This window comes from Akebia trifoliata, chromosome 6, assembly GCF_017979445.1.
Source record: "Akebia trifoliata isolate Shusen 1 chromosome 6, ASM1797944v1, whole genome shotgun sequence".
Taxonomy (NCBI): domain Eukaryota; kingdom Viridiplantae; phylum Streptophyta; class Magnoliopsida; order Ranunculales; family Lardizabalaceae; genus Akebia; species Akebia trifoliata.
The window spans coordinates 11,159,486-11,180,795 of NC_141380.1; the positions used below are offsets into that span (position 1 = coordinate 11,159,486).

A 21,310-nucleotide genomic window follows, 5' to 3' on the forward strand; every position below is an offset into this window, starting at 1 on the left:
AAAAAATATCTTGTTCTTTTAATTTGAAGGTTGAATGACATACACTCTTGATGTTGAAGCCTAGGTGGGGGAAAAAAAAATCATTTATACAATCTCTTGAAATTTTCTCGATTTTTTTACAAAACTTTCCTAGATTTAACTGAATTCAAGCCCATCAAATAATTACCAAATGTGAACTTTTCTACTACGATGAAATCTTTATGTCAATCATTCACATAAAACTTAAGGTGTATGGCATTAGTTTGAGAAATTGGTGGTAAGTCTAAACTTCCACCAGATTTCATAGGGATAATAATTGAAGGAAGAACAAAATTCACTCCGCAGGCCCAACATTTTGACAATGATGACGATCACAACAGAGATAAATTAGTGATTATCATAGAAGTCTTGGAGAGTCTGGTACCCACAAAAGTACATTGATTATCAATAAGAAGGATGTGATGATGTCAATTATACACTAATTGATTAAAATTTCTATCACAGTTTATCCACGATTATGTGTGCGAGTGCTCATGCATGGTTAATTATGTGTACAGAGTTGGATATTGCTTCATTGTATGAAATGATTAATGGAAATTATTAAGGAGTCGGATCAATAATATCCTTGCTTCTACTATTGACTTAATTTCGAAGATTCAAATAGGCAGCCTTCAAATTTCTTGGAGTTCTAGGATTATTTATTCTGCCTTATTATATTTGGTTACACATATTTTATTATGAACATAAAAGGTGGAATAATAATAAATGACCTAATTCTAGCTTTGATAATGAAATAAAATACCTCATTCCAGCTGATATACTGCAATATACGACACTAAAACACTTCCTATCCACAGCTTTCCATCCTTCTCTTCAACTTCACTAACCACTTTAACTACTCTCCCTTGACTGTCCTCCAATATCTGCAAGAGCTTCCCCTCAGGGCTGTACTTTATAACCATTGCATGGAGTCGGAATCCGAGGTTCATAAGGTATTGAAACTTGGCCGTAATTGGGAGCTTAAGCACGAATTTCCTTAGTCGAGGATAAAGGCTGCCAATATGGTAGTACATGGAACGTCGGCAATGGATAGCAACCCAGAATTCACCATTCTCGTTGGTTCTCACATTATCGGGGAATCCAGGCAGGATCGCAAATACCTCTGATGTCCCTGCTTTCTCTCCTTTCAACCAATATCTCCTCAACCTGTATCAATACATTTAATTTGTATCAAATTCATGTTAATACGTTGCATCAGTTTACACGAGGATCGAAAGAATGAGGAGGAGGTTGTCCATAGAATTAGGGCAAGGTTTAGTTCTGGAGGGCTATGTGATTAACGCATCCCAATCAAATTAGAAGGAAAATTTTAGAGAGCATCTATTGCCACACCAACTTTTACTAACAACACCTCAATTCATATGTTAATCACCATAGAATTAACACTCATCTGGGGTGCTGTTAATAAAAGTTGGTGTGATATCTCAAATTTTATAAGATAGTAATAGGATTGGTTAAATGGAATTGAATTTTGGGCAATCAAGAAACAAGCTTATAGATTGAGCATTGCAGAGATGAGGATGCTTAGATGAACGAAAGAAAAAAAATTAATGAAGTTTGAAAGATGCAGAAGAGCGAAAGGAATAGCCACAAGAACATGAGAGCATATAATTGAACTAAAAGAAGATTTCAAATTGAATGTAAGGTACAAGATTTGCTCCAACATACCCCAAATTATTGGGATAAAGCTTTGACAACGACGATGATGATGATATAGATAAAGTAAACAAGGTTAATTGAGAAGAATTGTAGAAAATAATTGTCAAGTCTCATAATAAGAGCTTGGCAGATATATATATATATTAACTAAAGTGTGAATGGACATCAATGCCATTACATAGAATTAATAATAAGAAATTACATTATTTCCAATACTCCCCATCAAGTTGGGGCAAATATATCAACTAAGCCCAACTTGACAAGATGAGAGTTAGTAACAGAAGGACTAACAAACTTCGTAAGCATATCGGCAAAGTTGATCTAAAGAAGATATAAAAGTCGTCTGAAGAGCACCAGATCGAACTTTCTCCCTGAGAAAGTGAACATCAACCTCTATATGTTTAGTTCTTTCGTGAAGAACTGAGTCAGAAACAAGCATGATGATAGACTTGTTATCACAAAACAAAGTGGAAGAACCAAAGATCGGAAAACCCAGCTCCATTAGCAAAAATCTAAGACAAATAAGCTCACAAGCACCAAGAGAAGCAAGAGTATCAGTACGAGGAACTGATGATGACTCCACAACAATGGCACGGACTGTCCCAAAGAAGGAGTGGCAGAAGATCGCAACAGATGGGGATAAAGCTGAAAGCAACAGGTCTTTTCATGGCTATTCTTCCCACAATGACTACAAGTAAGACCACTCCCTTTACCACGGCCATAGCCTCCACGAACTCAACTCCTAAATCGCTGAGTATGAGAGTCAAAAACCTCGAATTGACTGTTAAAGTCATCTAATCTGTAGCTAGAGCAGAGATAACGCCAGAGGCCCGAGTCTGAGAGGGTATTACACGGCAACGAAGCTCATTATTATAAATAGTCGCAAATGTCTCAAATAAATAGGGTAAAGGTGTGATGCTAAGAATCTTTGTCCGAAATGCCTTGAACTCAAGACGTAAATCTATGAGCAACTGGCATGTCTGATGTTTAGTAATCCGCGTAACCACATACCCAACTGCCTCTGCAAACAACTCAGTCATAGACTCATAGTGAAAGAACTCCTCCCATCGAAACTGAAGGAATCCAAAGTAGTCAGATACACTCTGAGTCCCTTGGGTAGCTTAGGCGATGTTTCGATAAAGCTCGTAGATCCTTGAGTCATTCCGAGCATGCGCATATGTCTAAGTAAGGGCTGACCACAACGAGGAGACAGTCTCATGATATATGAACATGGTGTAGATGAGCTGCTCCATTGAATTAAAAAGCCATCCAAGGATAATGCAGTTGTCAATCTCCCATGGTTTAATTTTGGGATTAGTAAAGGGTGGCTTATTATGGTGCCCAAAAGCCATCCAGATTTCCCTTTACTACCCAAATAAAGTCTAACTGACCGAGATCAAAACTGAAAATTCTGACCATCTAATAAGGCACTGGTAATGCGTTGGGCTGAGAATTTGCTCAAAAAATGGTGTTGGAGTCCTTGTTCTCTTGATGCAATGTCATTGATTATTACGAACAAAGTAGTCGAAACTTTGATTTGAAGGTCCCAGAAACACACAATTGTTGCAGTCGAAAAATCACCAAGGGACTAAGTAGAAGTCACCACAAAACAACTCCCTTGTTGATGTCGTGGGGTCAGAAAAGGTACCTAGTTGCTGTCGTAGTCACTTACACAACACCTTATTGTTGTCATAGGACAGAAAGCGGACTTGGTTGCTGTCGCAGGGCTTCACATAGCCCCTGTTGATGCCGCAATCACCAACACAACAATTTGTTGTTGTCCTAGGGCTCCAAAACAAGTTGGTTGCTGTCGTAGATGCCACAAAACCCTCCTACTTGTTGTCGCAGGTCATAAAGGGTACTTGGTTGTTGTCGCAAGGCTTTACGTAGCCCCCAGTTGATGTCACAGACACCTACACAGCAATTTGTTGTTGTCGTAGGCCAAAAACACAGTAATCTGCTATGTCGTAGGTCAAGAACACCCTCTAGGTGATTGTTGTTGTCACAAATGCCAAAGAAAAAACTCCTTAGGTGTTGTCGCACTTACCTACACAGCACACTGTGGCTGTCGTAAATCACAAAAGACAGTGGTTGTAGACACCCCATTTTCGTACTCACCTGATTAATCAACTCAACCCAATTGCGACAGTTCCTAATGATGGATGAATATTCCAATGTTTTTATTTGTTACTAGATATGTTTCAGAAATTCAGATGGGGTATCTCAAGCAAACAAAACTTTAAAAACCACGCTACGCTAGAAAAATGTGACCCAAAAACATAGAAATCATCATTTTGCAACAAAAAAAAGCTTTACTTTATTAAAAATGACTAAATTACCAAAATACCCTTGACATCAAAAACATCCCTATAGTCTACACTACGCTTGGGAAAGCCCTTTCGAACACATAAAACAGTAAATTAAAATCAAATGAACCGTTTCGCCAATTTTCACCAAATTTGACAAAATTACGAAAATACCCCTCATAGGGTCCATGATCATTTCACACCGAAAAATTCATAAATGACACAAACCGATACTCCCATTGAATTCTTTACGAAAAACTAATTTCAAAACATCCCAAAACATCAAAAAAACGACTTAGAAACGTAAAAGCCCTCTTTGAGGGCAAAACGATAATTTTCCAACCCTAAAAATTCAAATTTTCGAAATTAATAATTAAAATATTAATGAACATAAAGTGAAACCTTAATAAATTAAATTTAAAATTTTAAACAAATAAAATCAATTAATTAAGTCCACGGGCCAAATTTTAAGTGGTAGCCCACTTGTTCAAATGGAGCCCACCTGACATTTATTAAAAGACCCCTCCATCTGGGGGCCCAAAGAATTAAAGATATAATTAAGGAGATTTTCTAAGAAAACTTAAAAAAATATTCTTTCATTGAACGTAAGAATCAAAACCCTAAAATCTTAATTCAAAACTCTAATTAAACCCTAATTAAACAATTTAATCTTATCTAAAAGAAACCAAGTCAAACTAAAAAGCTCCCAAAAAACTCTATAAATAGGAGCCTCCACAACCCAATCTCGCAGGTCAAAATAAACCCTAGGAAAGAGAGGTCAGAAACACCCCTCAGCCTTCCCAAAATCCTAAATTTGAATCCCCAACTCCTAGTTTCTGCTCAAAAAACACCCAGAAACCCTCCTAAAACACCCAGAAACCTTCCAAAAAAATCAGAAAATACTCAGATCTAGGAGGATACATCAACTTGAAGATCAAAAGCAAATTTAGTGACAGAGAATAAACAAGAAAACTCATACGAAGATACTCTCCGCCAACTCTGAGGGAACCAGTTGTCGCAATCAATCAGGTATTGTTTTTATTTATTTATTTTTAGGTCCATTTAGTAATGTAATTTTTTTGGAAAAAGTAGAAACCGGCGGTTGCCAGGCGGGGTTGGTGCCTAACACCTTCCAAACCCGTAACGTGATCCCCGGACCCGTTCTTTTTTGTAGATCAGTGCTTTTTTATCTATTCAAAGTCAATATTCGATTCCTAGATCATAATAACTACGTGGCGACTCCCAAATTCCAAACTCAAAAAAAGAAGATCCGCAACCTGCGGATCGAGGGCGCTTTTAGTAGTTATCGTAAGTCACAAAAGAACTCCGTAGAACAATAGCAAAGGTAGGAAAAAGAACCCTATTGAAGGGAAAAAAAAAGCACAACGCAGAATGTGAAAAACTAAGAAAAACCCTATCGCAACATGCAATAAAGGAAATATGAATCAAAATTAAAAAAGTCCCCGAAGGGGAGACCTTCTAACGAAACTGCGGCTAGGTTATTAGGTCTCAAGATCTAGAGATGTTGAGAAGGGACGAAAAGAGGAGAGAGGAAAGGAGAAGAGGAGAGACTTCAAGGTCCCAAAAGAAATTGAAGAGGAGAACCCAAAAACGGGTGGGACGTCTTTTAGGGCTTTGATACCAAGAAGAATTGTAGAAAGTAATGTCAAGTCTCATAATGAGCACTTGGCAGATATATATATATATATGGGTCGGGTTCTGTAGACACATAAAGCTACTCATAAAGCTACAACGTTGTTGTCTTAAATGGGTAAAAAGGTTCGGAATGGACTGATTTTTTGTGAGGATGATCTCTGTAGTTAGGGGATCATCCTTGCAAAAAATCATTCCATTCCAAAACTTCTAACCCCATCAAAATTGATTTACAAAAATTGGACCGTCTAAAATTTTTCAACTTGTAAACACGGGGCTAGAAGTTTCATAATGGGCTGATTTTTGGCAAGGATGATCTACTCACCATAGAGATCATCCTCACAAAAAATCAGCCCATTCCAAACATTTTTGCCCATATAAGACAAAACACGTTGTAGCTTTATGAGTAGCTTTATGTATATACGGATCCTAATCCTATATATATATATGTTAACTAAAATGTGAATGGACATAAAAGCCCTTACATAGAATTAATAATAAGAAACTACATTATTTCCAATAAATAGGACTTAATTTATGATTACCTACCTACATGCCATATCCCAATATTAGGGTTCATAAGTTAACATGAAACCCTATTTCACCATTCAACTCTAATTTCATGAATACACGGCACATGTCAAAAACAATTGAGAAATACATTGATGTTGGAATAAAATTTTCTTGATAAAGTTAAAGAGAATTACCTTCCTAAGGATCCTTCACAGAAGACAAAAAAGGACTTGTCTTTGCTCATGGACACTCCATTAGAAAATTGGAGGTCTCTAACAAGGACAGTTGTCTCCTTTGTAATTGGATTGTATTTCAAAACCCTCCCTGTTTCGTCCCCAGAAAAAACCAGCTGGATGAAGTTCCTAAAAGAAGACACAATGTTAGAACATCGCCGCAGATCAATTAGGGGAAGAAAAAAAAAAACAATGCCACCATGTGCAAAAGACAAAGGAAACCTAATGGATTCAGATAAACAGTTTGGCCATCTTTAGTTTAACCACCACTTCAAAAATAACATAATGGAGAGCTAAGAATCTTGTAATATACAGGTGAAATGAAACATGGGAAACTCATAAGCTCCCAACAACATAGGAACATGGGACACCCATAATGTGATGTCAACCATAATGAATGTTAACCAACTGCATAATATATTTGTCATGGTATAAAGAAAACGGTTGCAATGTTAACAAGCCTATACTATTTGTTACCATTTTTTACCACAAAACACCATTGTGTCTAGTAAAATAATGGTATTCGTTCAAACTGTTAAGATGTTACAATGATCTATTCTAAACCACATCAATCAAAATCTATTCCAAACCATGGAATCTGTAGCACATGTACAATGGGTCTGACTTACAAGCCTACCCTGTGTTCTCCTTGAAGATCTCCTAGGCCAGGAAAAAAGAATCAGAATGAGTGATAACTAACCTTCTTATTGATGATTCTTTTCGTAACCATTGTCCTATTCTTTTCTGACTTTCTATTTAGTGATTGGTAAGAGGATTATCCAGTTTGGCAAACATGTTTTTCTAGATGGGACCCATTGAACTATCACGTACATATGTTGTGTCAGTGTGCCATTATGCAATGCCTGTTTCAGGGACGTAGCAAACCTTTTATGGAAACAGCACTCAATGTTCATTCGATGCCCGATATGATATCAAGACAGGGACTTCACAAGGAAATTGTTTTTTCAACTTGGGAATGACTCAACCAAGTTTGAAGAGAGAAAAAAAGGCTAATTTTATGTACAAGTGGAGTAATTGTGTAACCAGGATGGGAAATTCTTGGTCAAATCCTTTTACCATTCTTTGGTCAAGCATCCTCGATCTACATTCCACAAGTTCCATCCAAATATGCTTCTCTTTTTTGTTCATTTGGTCCTGGTCTTTGGGAAAGATTCCAACTATGGACACCATTATGGCCTGGAGTATCATATCAGCAAATTACTGTTATCTATACAAATGTTCCGAGGAATCTGTGAATCATATGCTCATTCATTATCCTTTTCCTTATGATGTGTGGTCCCATTTATTTCCTTATCTGTGAGTGATCTCTTTAGTGGTTGACAGTCCACTGCTTTTAACCTTCAAGAAAACATTCTACAGAGGTTGATAACCTTTGTCGTATGATATGATATATGGATGGAGAGGAATTGCAGGGTTTTTTTATGGGTGTGAGAACTCCATCCTTGAAATCATAATTACTATCTCGGGTTTGATATTGTTCTGGGAAAAAGTGTTCAAAATTTAGGGGGGCCTTCTTCAAAGACTTTCTATTCAGATGGGAGTCTGTCTGTAGTATTCCATAGTAGATTTGTTTCTTGCTTATCAGTTGGATTTTTATAGGTAGGTCTTTTCACCTCCTTCAATTTTACTTTGCTATTTCTCTTAATCAACCTATACTTACTCCCCCACCCAACAACAACAAAAAAAACAAAAAAAATCTGACTTATAAAAGTTTGGACTGGAATGGAAGCTAGCACTCATCCGAAGAGCCAAAAAACAGCCTAGTTTCAGGTCCAGAAACCTTTTTTTAAGTTAGTCATAAATTCTGCATTCTTAATCTTCAGATTGGGCTGAGCCCCATATTTTAACAAGTAATACATCTGAGGCCAAAATTTTCCGTAAGATGATCTCAGCCGCCCCATTTATAGAAATATTACTGCATTGTCAGCTGTATCTGTTATACCACTCAAAACAATGTGACTTAATGGATGATCATAAACACTCGATGGAGCCACCTTGGACATCTCCACATTGAAACTTCGTGAATAAAGGTATCAATTCTTCTCCATTACAAGGGAGAAAAAAAAAAAAAAGAATTGTGGTGTTTGGGCACATTCCGACAATAATGAAAATTAAACTAGAACAAAACAAATTTCAAGGCATCATTCACAGCAAATGTAGCAAAACCTACATGGCGAAGGAGATTAGTACAAAGAAAAGGAGTACCTCCTCTGGTATTTGGTGCTGCTATCCGTAAAATAAACATTCCCTTCATCATCTATGTCGAGATCATTCGTGAACTTCAGTGGTACTCCTTCTGCTTCAGTTGAAAGCGATGTTGCCAACCCACCTTCAGGTCCCACCTTCATCAGCCCGAAATATGCATCAGCGATATATAAGTCTCCAGTTTTCTGGTTGAAACGGATTCCCAATGGTCGGCCACACACGTGCTCGTTCTTCAAGTAACTCAAAAGTGATGTCTTCCAGCTACAGAGCTCTGACCTAGACAGAGATGGCAAGAGATATAATCCTAAAAGACCATATTCCAAAAAGAATCCACTTATCCACAAACAAGTACAGGTAAAAAAAATTAAAAAACTCAAGACAACTTTATTCAAGAAATGGAAAGGAAAAAAGAAAACAAGACACGTGCTTCATTACAGTAAATACATCAAACCATTGGGACAATTAGAAATAGATTCCAAATCCCCACCTGCAAAGAAATGAAGGGGCGATGTCTTAGGACAACACTGGTTCTTCCTAGGAAAAAATTGTGTCTCTCTGAGGCAATTCATGCCACTATGCAAGGTCTTAAGTTCCTTCTCCACCCTTTTTATTTGGAAAATTTGACATATTTATCAATTGTGCTCCCAGGCACATGAATTGGAATTTGTATAGAATTACAAATAGGATTATCTACCCGAATGAGTGGGAAGGGCAGCACCTTGGTTTGAATGGCATTCACTCTCATTACTAGTTTACTAGATAGGGACTTGCTCTAACCACAAACAATTGCATGGCTACTATGCCGGATAAAACTCGTTTAGTGGAATTTCTAATTCATGCAAAAAATGGCCCAAGGAAATAGTTCTCATCTCGAGATCACTGGAATATGGTGATGTCCCAAAGAAGGCTCGTGTTAATCATCATTTTGAAGCATGGTAGTAACCAGAGAGTAGAGTTGGTACAGGTGTGCAAGCAGGAGCTGAAATGCGGGCACACCAAGTTCAGAAAAATGTTGGGGCATGGAGCTCCTTTAGAGTGTTATGTGCATAAGCTCAATATAACCATCATTATAAATTAAAATACCAGGTACTGTACCTCAATGAAAAACCACCCAATAAACTATAAACTATATAACACATTTGGTGTTTTTTAGCCAAACATTAAAAGAAATTATTATGTTCTTCATATTACTTTGTTTATAAAATCTAATTATTAAATTTGGATTAAATACTTAAAAATGTGAACAAATATTTTTTTCACTAATTTTCATGGTGCAAATTAGTGCATCGTGAACTTAAACAAACATTATTAAACATATTTGTAAGCAAGAAATTCAAAATATGAATAAAAATAAAAGTTTTACCTCCAAAATAACAACATTCAGCCACACCATGGATCATATGGTTTTTAAAGACCTCCACAATCTTCATCCAGTTTTTGGAATGTAAAAAAGAATAAAAGGACTAAGTGAGGAGAAACATAGTTGTAATTTTCTCTGGAAAAAGCAAGTCAAAAATCCAAAATTATAGCCTCTATAACAATAAAATACGAGATAAGAACGAGAAAATTTAACTTTTTTACTAAGAAAAATGATAAATTGAGGATAAATTGGGTGATAGTGAAGGAGCGGTCTAAAAGGACCAAGAATTTCTCAATTTTGCATATCATTAGAGCCTCATGTTGATTACTTATCGGTTTCAACTGGTTTTTGAACCATGATTACCATACATTTACTTTTCATTGCTCACTATACATATCCCTTGATTCTGCCAGTGACATCATTTTCTCGTACTTACCCAATGAAATCTTCTCTTTTTAGACTTAAAACTACCAATATCTTTACTCCTTTTTTTATCAAGTACAGAGAGAGAGAGAGAGAAGGGTGAATATTATGGGCTCAAATCCACATTAGTTAACATTTTTTAAATTGCAAAAAATGCACTTGCATTGCATTATCTTAGGGCAAGTTTTGTCGACAAAAATCTATATTGCTTTTTAAATTTACAAAATACGCTAACATTACATCAATTGACACAATGAGTTATAAAGCTAGATTATCTTTTAAAATTTCTAAAACAATATCTTATATTAATTATAAAGATGATTCCAATTTTACATGAAAACTAATTTTATTAATTCGTGTGCAAACACACATGCCACCCATTAATATATCTAAGAAAGTAAATCAGTTTTATTGACTAAATTTTCCCTTGAAAAAGACAATCATATCTCCATCCTGGTCCATAATTTAGTTATAACTAGCCCCGTACCATTTCGTAGTTTGGTTCCATTTCTTATCACTTTGCCATGGTTTGAATACTATCATAGCATTGGTACTCTATCAATCTCACAACCTCCAACTAGAAACAAACCAGACAAAAAGACCGAGTTTTAAAACTATGACAACACAACCACGCCAAACAACGTTCAATCTATAAGAAGAAGAAAAAACAAAAACACTCCTGAATGTCGAGAAAATAAGAAGCAGAATTTACAATCAAGGATCTTTTAGGGCTTAAGATTTTATGAGCCTAATAATTATTGTAAACAACTACAGCAATTGTTTGAAAGAGTGTTATAAAGTTTTGTAATGTATGAAGGGTGTGTTTTAATCTTTAATTGGGGTGTGATAAATAATTTAAGAAATTGTGGTGTAATAAGTAAAAATTGGGGTGCCAATATCTGCTCTCAATAAAAATAGAGAGAACCTTTTTAGAGTAATAGTTATTCCTTACTCCTTGCAACCATAATTAGATAATTTATGATACTTTTCCAACTATTCTAGGAAAGACCCAATTAGGAAAATGCCTATTATCATAAGCTACTGACTTTCCTGACTAATTAGGAACGATACCATATTACTAGTTAAGAAAAGTTGGCCTTGCAAGCAAAATTCCCTCATTGACTTGTAGTGTTCCAATAAAAAGCACCTTGTACTTTATCTTAAAAGAGTAATAGTTATTCCCTACTACTCCTTTCAACTAAAACTACATAATTTGTAGACTTTTCCCACTATTCTATGAAATACCCAAAAAAGGGATCCTCTAACCCCAATGTCCAAATAAAGGAGGATCATATATATGAGATGATAAACTATAAAAATATAGCAAAACCCATATCAAGAGTTGGTTCTACTAATTCAAAATAATAATAATAACTATAAATATTCTTATTTCTAATTCATATAATTAGAAATAAGACCAAAAAAGGGATTCCTAAAAGCACCCGATCTACAAATAAAGGATCATATTTATGAAGATAAAATAGGGCAAAACACATATCAAGAATTGGTTCTACTAATTTTAGAAAATAAAATAAAAAACCTTCTTATTTCTAATTCATATAATTAGAAAATATGCTTTCTAATAGGCCAGCAATAACAAACTTTCCCTACCAATTAGGAAAAAAAGTTACTAACTTTCCCTGAAAGATACGAAACTTTTTTCTCTTAATAGGTAACTCAAACTCACCTATTTGGAGAAGTGTACGCAAAATCGGTCCACGACTCTCCATTCCAGAAAATAACTCGCCCATCTGCAACACCTGTGTACGGTCCACGACCAAGTGGATCGAAAGCGATGCTCTCAGGCCCTTGAACTTCGTTCAAAAACTTAATCTCTGATCTCTGCAACAAGTTCTCAGTATCTCTCCCCATTGGAATCTCAGACCAAGGTGACAAATCGATCTTGCGAGCTTCGAAATCTGGGAAATTGGAGATGGCGCTGTGCTTGAAAGGATCGATTCCACAGTAAATCGCTAACACGAGAAACAGTCCGGCAATGATTCCGACCAATGCCATTGCTGGAATTCTGAGGTTTTCCGGCAGGAATTTGAGATTTTAAGGATGAAATTAGGGTTTGGTGTCTGGTAACTGTTTTTGAAAATTTTGGTGGAGATCTTGCAGAAAACGAACTTTCACTCCTCCCAACGACAACACAACCATATTTGTTAATGTTGGTGATCTTGTCGAAGAGCGTTGAAGTTTAATTATTCCTCATAATATGACTTGCCAGGTGGCATATTCAATTGACACCCTGACGTCGACAAGTTCGAGAACAGTATTACTATATGCCTCGGGATACACTTTTTTATGGGAAAATGCAATTATGTATCTTGAGATATACAAATCTACGATTCCTTAACTTATCACGTCACAGTGTCGATTAAATATGCCACCTAACAAGTCATATTATCACGACACAAGTTTAATTGATTAACATGTCCTTGAGATTTATAGTACCGACACAGTTAGAAAGTGAAAGATTAGGCAAATTAACATTTATTTCTCGTTTGAATCGTCCTTACAATTGTATCTTATATCTCCCTCTCTTAACGTGGAAGTGTGTAGAAATTATAGATGTTTTTTCACTCATATCTCTATGGTTCTTACACACATCCACTGTAAGAACGTGAGATATGAGATAGAATCTTGAGGTCATTTCTGCATTATTCTTCTTATTTGTCAGATAAAATAATAGGATAATGTAGAAATTAAATATACCCCTGGATTTTCAAATTGATCGTATGCGTCTTGAATTTGATGTAATTGAACAAAAATTAATTTTTTTTTTTTAACTTCAATTAGCACATTGGCTTCTATATAGATAATTGTTCTTTATTTTTATTATGCCACCCCATTTTTTACTTTTGTAGCGCCCCGCCAAACGCTAACACAAATCCCAATACTACCTCGAGGCACTAGGTGGCGCCTCGAAATTTCGGCATGGTCTCCTCTGTTTATGTTAGCGTTTCACGGAACTCAAACCTGATAAACAATACCAAACAATCATGTATAAAGCAATGAATCCACAATGACTAATGAACGAAAGACAATAGATTTTATGAACAACAAAATAAGCAAGACCAGAGTTGCGCAAAAAGGTATAAAGTTATACAGGATTACAAAGTCTATCCTCACTCTAACATAGACCTAGCACTCGGTCCCAAAATACTATGTACACTTCCTAGGATGAACAGACTCCTAGTAGAAGTAGTCGTGTTGCTCACCGGGCAACGGACTCTGGTCGTCGATCTGACCGACCAGGCGTTCCTCGGCTAATAGCTCAGCACCCGCTGCGCCCACTGAAAGCCTACAACTAAAAAAAAATGGAAGGAAAGGGTGAGTAACAATGGTTACCCAGTAGGTCCACAAACAATTCCTACTAATAACCTCCCCTAACGTGATCGAATAATCATACTGCGTTATTTCAAAACATGCAGGTTTTACAATAGAAACTACGATTTAACTGGTACATATAGCCAGGGATGAGCAACTAAACAATTTAAGAGTAACACCTAGCATCAATCATCCATGCTCGTTATACAAATTCTATTTTATGCAAATACAGTTGGCAATCATTAAAATAATAACCATGCTTTTCAGTCTATAGTTCGAAATATAACAGCAGATACATAATACAAGTGGTGGAGTAATGGAATTTGAGCGTTGGGATTCACGACTGGATCGCTCCCAGTCGGGACATGATGTTACAACATAAATCTGGTTTTTAGTTCCTGATTTTGTGGCCGGTCGCTGCACTTACCACACGGGGGTGACCATTTATCCGGCTCAGGCTGGCCGTTTGACGTGACCGTAAGCAATGGGTCTCTTTTCGATGTGTCAGAACGTTTGACTACTACTAGATTGTTAGTGATCACTGACCAATTATCTTTGTCTATGCCTATCAGGCGTGAATGTGATTCCCAAAAGACACTCCACTCGTATACGACCACCTTTACAATACACGTTCACTGGTAAAGATAAGAAAGGAATGAACCCGGATTCCAGTTGTGACTCCACTCTCATACGCGTCCCATACCACGTATGAGTTTGGTGGTCCCTACCGTACATCCCAGGATAGTGCACCCCTCCGGATGATGTGACACACTATCCCTTCAGGCATTCACAAACCCTTTAACAGCTCACAAAATATTTACGTATATATATAGTTTTTCATTTAAAGCAAAAGAGAAATTAACAAAACAGGGTTGAGAATGGATATCCAGTTCCTACCATGCAACTGTGGCCACCCGGCCTAAAAATAAACAACAGTACTCAGCGCACGCGCTAACATAATCGGAAATAAACATGCAACCCTTTCATTAATAACCTGGATATCCTTTCACCAACCTACACACAACATACAATGTAAAATGTAGACATCACCCCTCGGGTGTGATTTTGACATTTTACCGTTCATTCCCTTTTCCCATTCTGTCGACATTCTCACTTTTCATCTTTTCACATCACCCATCTATTTTCAATATTTCAAAGTCATTCATTTGGTTTTTCCATTGAAAATCATCAAAGTTTATTTAAAAACAAAGTCCCAGCGATGCTCGGGACCAAGGCTGTTAAAAATAGAGAAAGTTGGTGAAAATTTGGCTAAGTGTCAGAAACTCAATTTTTCAAAGTTCTCGAAATTGAAAACAGGTTTTTCGAAATGAAAGTCTCGATCATGAGATTCGACACCATATAGTTTTTGTGATCTAATTCAAAGGAACGCGAAAGTTATTTCATTTTGAAAACTTGCCGAAAACGTCGAAAATTACGTTTTGTTCTTTAAACAAAAATTCGGATTTTGATCCTTTGAAATTTGGATCTTAAAATCATTCCCATTGTTCCGAAATGGGGGGTAAAACCTTAATTTCATTAAAGAACTTAAAGTAAATGGAAAGTAAAGAGGACATTTATTTAAATGTTTTAATGAAATGAAGGGTGAGAAATAGTGTATAAGGTGTGAGGAGGTCAAGCCAAGAGTCAAAATACTGTTCTGATCAAAACGGTGTCTATCGGTGGCTGTCGGTGGCAGAATCAATATGCTGTCGGTGGAACCGACAGAATACACATCGGCAGGTGTCGGTGGGACCGACGGTCCTGCCGACAGAACAAAGTTTTCGGCGGTTTCTTGATTTCGTCGGTGGCAGAAGCAACATTCTGTTGGTGGGACCGACAGAATGCCTTCGGTAGGTGCCGGTGGCACCGACCTTTCCCACCTACCGCCTGAACCTTACTCGAACCTTCGAGTTTTCGATCCATGTTTCGGATTCTTCTTCCGTTATTCGAATCATTCAACCCACCCACGATTTTGTTATCAAAATTCGATAAAACATAAATAAAACACCTACTTCTACCATGAATTTAGAATCAAACACCAATTTCTACGATTTAAATGCAAACAATAAGTTTTGTTTCAAAATCCTAAATGCACATTGAGAAATCTAAAGTTACCAATAGGAATTGAAAGTCCCCTACTTGTTTGTGGACGCCGAAAGCAATGAACTCGTATAAGGATCAAAATTGGTGGTGAAGGAGTTGGTGTTGAGTTGAGTTTGATGTAAAGTGAGCTAAGGTTTGCAATCCCCTTTAACGACGGCACTCCTTTGCTTCTACAATGAATGGTGGCCTAACTCTCACTCGATGGAACCCTCGATGAAGATGTGTTAGGATTCACTCTAACCACACGGCTGGGTTTTGATGGAGGATGGGGAAAACAAATGAGAATGGGTTAACAAGGAGGGTGAGGTTGTAGCTATCGTTGTAGTTGACAACTTTGTCTTCTTCGTCGAAGTTCAACGGTCATTCATTCTTAACGGATCTTGAGGACAAGAGAGGAGAACCCTAGGTTTTTGGGAAAATCTGAGCTTTGGATGCTTTGGAGAAGAAAGAAAGTGATTTAAAAGAAAATAAATTTTCTTTTATAACAAGGGCGAGGGCATACTTGTAATTTCCTTATTATTTCTAGTTTCGACCGTAACTTGACTATCCGGACTCGAAAAATGACAAACGAGTATTCCATTTTGAATAATTTTTTACTACGAATCTAATGGAAATGTCGAATTTTCCTGATTCTCCCTCTAATGAAAATTTTCTGTATGGGTCCCACTCGACGCGAAATTCGAGGATTTGTTAACTTTTTCACCTGAACTTGATTTCAAACTTGCTTATAGGCTAAAGTATATATTTCGATCGTTTTGAAACTAATGGCGAAGTCGATCTTCAATAAAAACGAACATAGCATAATCCGGGTACTTGACTCTAAGTTTCCTTTCTAAAATATTCTTCAAATAAATACTATCTGATTTCCTCGAGATACGAGTTAAAAATACGGGGTGTTACAATTTTTCTTCCAAATCCATTGAATCCCTTTGTTGATATAAACCAAACCCTTTTAAAGAGATTTTATTGCCGCACCATCTTTTGCTAATACCATTTCAATTCATATGTAAATCTCTTAAGCATTATTACCAAATTGGAGTGACATAAGCAAAAGTTGGTGTGGCAATAGAATCTATCTTTTTTCTTTCTTCTATATGCTATCTTCAAAGATAGAGAAATGTGAAACCCATACCTTCTCCCAAATTTATCTGTGAAAGAAGGGGGATAGGGTATAGAAATAGAAAGACGAAGAGATGGATGAGTTTTGATTCTTAAAAAGTCTTTTGAATTTAAAATTCATAATTTTGAAAATGATAGAGAGTTTGACCATCTATTTTATTTATATACTAATAAAATGTACATACATTGCATGTGAACTATTAAATAATTATAGTAATCTTTTTATTAATAAATTAACTTATTTCTAAATGATGACACTTATTCTAGCCTTTGAAATTATCTAGTTGTATCTATCTATCTATGTTTCTTAATACCTCTTTTCTTATTAGTTCTATTTTTATCATAGTTGAAAAAAGTTTTGGTTTTCAATCTTTATATGTGATATGTTAATATTTATTATTAAAAATAATAATAATAAATTAATCTATCGATTGCACACATTTGTATTGAATTTGTGTGTTTGATCCATATGATCTAAAGTAGGGGCCGGGGTAGGATTTTCTAGTAAGGGGCAAATTATATTTAATGGTGAGGTTCTAAGGCTTGAAGATGACTTGTTTTGATGGAAAAACTCAAAAGTTCTTAAATGTAATTAGAAGTTTCTCATTAGTCATTAGCACATGAGAGAATATCTAAGTCAAGAGGATAATTCCTATTTAACAACATAGGGCATCTCATATTCACCAAAATGCCTGCACCCCCTTGACCTCAGTCTTCTACTTGAGATTGAATCTATCTTGCCTTTTAACCTCACCTAAAAAAACCTAGAATTTAAAAATGAGGACTGAGAGATGAAAATTCTTTAAAATAATAGAAATTTCAAAAAGAAAGAAAATTCAAAGCCTAAAACAACAAACATTAGAACAATAGTCCATACACATTTAAATATTCAAAATAAAATACAATAAAGAAAATTGAAGATCAAAGAAAAAGAGGAGATTTAGAAATGATGAAACTACAAACCTCTTAGTATATCCTGTTTCAGATTTTTATTCAAATTTAAAGTTCTGATTGACATGTTGTAGAACTGGTCTTGAGAAAATCTACTCTACAGATCAATTTATGCTCTTTCATCTATGTATGAACAAGAAATCAGAAAATTGAAATCACATAACACCAATAGCATTTGAAAAAAATAAAAAGTAAAAATAGCAAAATAAGATAGAAAGTTATTTTGAAATTAAATAAATTTTGGGCCTTAGCCAAATCACCCTTAAAATTCCAAAGAATCAAAACCCCATTATTCTCTCTTCCTCTTCCTTTCCCATTGACCTCCACATGAATACCCGACAACGAAACTTTCAAAATTATCAAAAAATTAATTTACTGAGATGTAAAAGTCTTTGAATGTATCTAGTTTTAGGAAGAAAATTTACAAATTTTTTATTTCAAGTTGAAAATAAGGATGTTTAGGTTTTTTTTAGTAGACTAAAAAAGAAGAACAAAGTCAAAGGGGTGTATGTCATTAGTTTGAAAGGCCAGGAGTATCTCAAATATTAACCATTTTAATAGGGGGTGTTATTGGCACCCCAACTTTTATTTATTACACACCACAATCAAAAAAATAAAAATTAAGCCAATTAAAAAAATAAAAATTAAGTCAAAGATTGAAAATAAGTAAAATTTGGGTGCCAATAGAAACTCCATTTTTCATTTTTGTTTATATTTTTATTTTTTAGATATAAAATTATATACGAACCTAATCATGATTGTAAACAACAGCCTAAGTTGGTTGAATGTGTTATAATGTTGAAGTGATAACTTGAACCAAACTTTGTAATATTTGAATGGTGTGTTTTAATTTTTTAATTAAGGTGGGATAGTAATTTAAAAAATTGTGGTGTAATAAGTAAAAAATGGGGTGCCAACTGTAGCTCTCTTTAATAGATGAGTGGCTAAATCACCCGAAAGTTTTGAAAAGGTGGTGGACAACTTACAACAATGTCAATGGGGGGGGGCATAGCTTGAACATGAGGATTCTCAAATAATCAACAAATTATAGAATATTTAAAATAGGCAAAAAAAATTTGAGAGGAGGCACTACCCCCCCCCCTCTGATGCCTTCCTGACACCACCACTAATCTAAAGCATATGCAAATCGCTAGTAAAAACGTACATAACTCAAAATTTTAAATTTCTTCATGATATTGGGCATTAATACATTTTGCCTCGAAGTGACACCACATTGATATGTGAACTTGGGATTAGAAATATTTCATCAATATAGAGTTGAGAGATTTATCTGGTAGTCTTAAATGTTGTATTTGTATTACAACAATTCCTTTGGAGTTCGAACAATTCCAAACTAACCATACTTTATCTTGGAAGGGACTCACTTCATTTTAAAAGATTAAATACTCATAATACTCTTATTTCTTTACATAAAAAAAAATATTTTTCTTACTAACTTCAATAAGAAAGTTTTCATAACCCATCATTTTGTGGCATCCAAAAACATGATACGTTGCCATAGGGTTGTAAATGACAAAATTCTTAGAACTTTGAAAAAAGCAATTTCAATAATAATATAAATAAAGATAATTTCATTGTATAAATTTAATTTAAAATTTGGGTGTTCAATAACCATCTATTTTCAACACCTTGTATCAATCCCAAAAAAGATTTTTTTTTTTTAAATCTAGTTTTTTTTCTAAGAAATCTAGAAAGTTGTGGCATTGGATTTCAAATGCGAAAATCTATGTGGGCTCAGCATGGTTCAAAGTTTGTAGTAAAACATTTTCCTACTAACTTAGTAAGCTTTTAACTCTTGCTAAGGATCCTTGAGCTCAAATGGACTATGACATTGGCAATTCAACACCACAGTCCTTTTAATTAAATGGAAAACTTAACTCAAAAAAAAAAAATTAAAATATTTGTATACAATTTTTTTTACAAATCTACCTCAAGATCAATGAAATAAAATCACAAATGATTTTATATTGATTTTGATGAAAAATGGAGATTATAGATCTTGGTAGTATCTTTTGATTAATAGTCAAATACAAAATAAATATGATGACGTGTGCATAATTTTCTTCTATATGGATATTGCGCGTGATCGACTAAGAAGGTTGTTTTGATGGTGTCTTTGTTGTGTTTGAACTTATTTAGAGGCTTTGTGTAAATATTTTCTCTTTATTTCAAGTTTGATTGGCTGAAAAAGATTTTTTGACTTCAAGAGAAAGGCTTTAGGCTTGATCTTCTCTTTAATCAAAGTTTGAGTCTTTTGAAGAACTTTGTTTCGTCTCTAGAAGAGGGTTTGAGAGCTTATTCTTCTCTAAGAGGAGAGCTTTTGTCTTTTGAGAGAAAGTGATCCACATCCCCTCCAAATGAGGGAGGCTTTAGTATTTATAGACTTAAGATAATTTAACTTTTCAATTATGTCCCGACTTAAAGATTTTTTTATTGATTTGTCTAAAGGCTAAATTCTTCCAAATCCAATTTGAATGATTCTATAGATTGTTAGTGGACCAAACTCATTTATTTGGGTGTAGGACCCAATATTTAATATGTGGATCACTTGACTTTGTTTAGATCATGAGCTTTATCTACCCAAATCATATGAGGTCCGTCTCAATTAATGGGTCATAATTTAAATGTGCAGGCCAAAGTTTGATTTTAGGGATTTTTAGATAATTTAGAAAGTTGTAAGGTCTCTTTAAATTTTGATGACTACAAATGACTACTCAAGGATGTAATGTCGAAAGGTAACTGAAGACAATGCATACTTGATCATATTGATAGGTGTATAAATGCCTTGGTAAAGATAATCCTTCTTACCAACTTTTATTTTCGATATAGATTGAATGATTTTGTTATTTGAAATTCACTTCGTGAAGACTCGAGTTTTATGAATGTATGCCCTTCCTTGTAATATTTCAAGATGTCATCTTCCATTTAACATTCACTTGCACATGTCTTTTTTATCTTCGAGTTTTCTAATATGGGTTTGGATTCAAAGAGTAAAACAATATCAAAGGAGATCCTTTCCAAAACGAAGTGTTGGGACACACACACACACACACACACACACACACACACATATATATATATATACATATTTCAGTTGTGATAAGAGTCATTTGTGGGGTGTGATGAGACGTATTAATGGGTAGATAAAACAAAAAAAAAAATTGATTGATCCCTAAACACCTAATTTTTTGTGTAGGTGATATACTCATAATCAATTCCATTTTTTGTTTGTTCTTTCACGTAACATTGGTCCAACTTTTCCACGCATTTTTTAAGTATTGAAAGATATTACGTGGGCTTAAGTTTGGCAATTAGGCTTTAGCCCTTATAGAATTAAGTCCGCATATAAAACATTTCATTGCCACAAGCAA

At 35.2% G+C, this 21,310-nt stretch overlaps 1 protein-coding gene across 1 annotated transcript; it reads right to left on the minus strand.

The window, feature by feature from the left end:
* Positions 1-590: 590 nt before the first annotated feature.
* LOC147400207 (protein STRICTOSIDINE SYNTHASE-LIKE 3-like) lies at positions 591-12,593 on the minus strand. Its single transcript, XM_086445818.1, has 4 exons — positions 12,100-12,593; positions 8,630-8,905; positions 6,365-6,532; positions 591-1,185 (listed from the first exon to the last, which is right to left on the minus strand). Exons 1-4 carry the CDS (start codon positions 12,426-12,428, stop codon positions 783-785), a joined length of 1,176 nt encoding a protein of 391 aa, XP_086301944.1. The 5' UTR covers positions 12,429-12,593; the 3' UTR covers positions 591-782.
* Positions 12,594-21,310: the final 8,717 nt, after the last annotated feature.

Bases quoted from the DNA above. Each gene is read 5' to 3' on its own strand.
- LOC147400207 (XM_086445818.1), bottom strand. From the start codon at position 12,428: ATGGCATTGGTCGGAATCATTGCCGGACTGTTTCTCGTGTTAGCGATT. The intron at 6,533-8,629 runs GTACTCCTTTTC...GTCTTCTTTTAG, and splicing joins AGCACCAAATACCAGAGGAG to GAACTTCATCCAGCTGGTTT. The intron at 1,186-6,364 runs GTAATTCTCTTT...GTATTGATACAG, and splicing joins TGTGAAGGATCCTTAGGAAG to GTTGAGGAGATATTGGTTGA.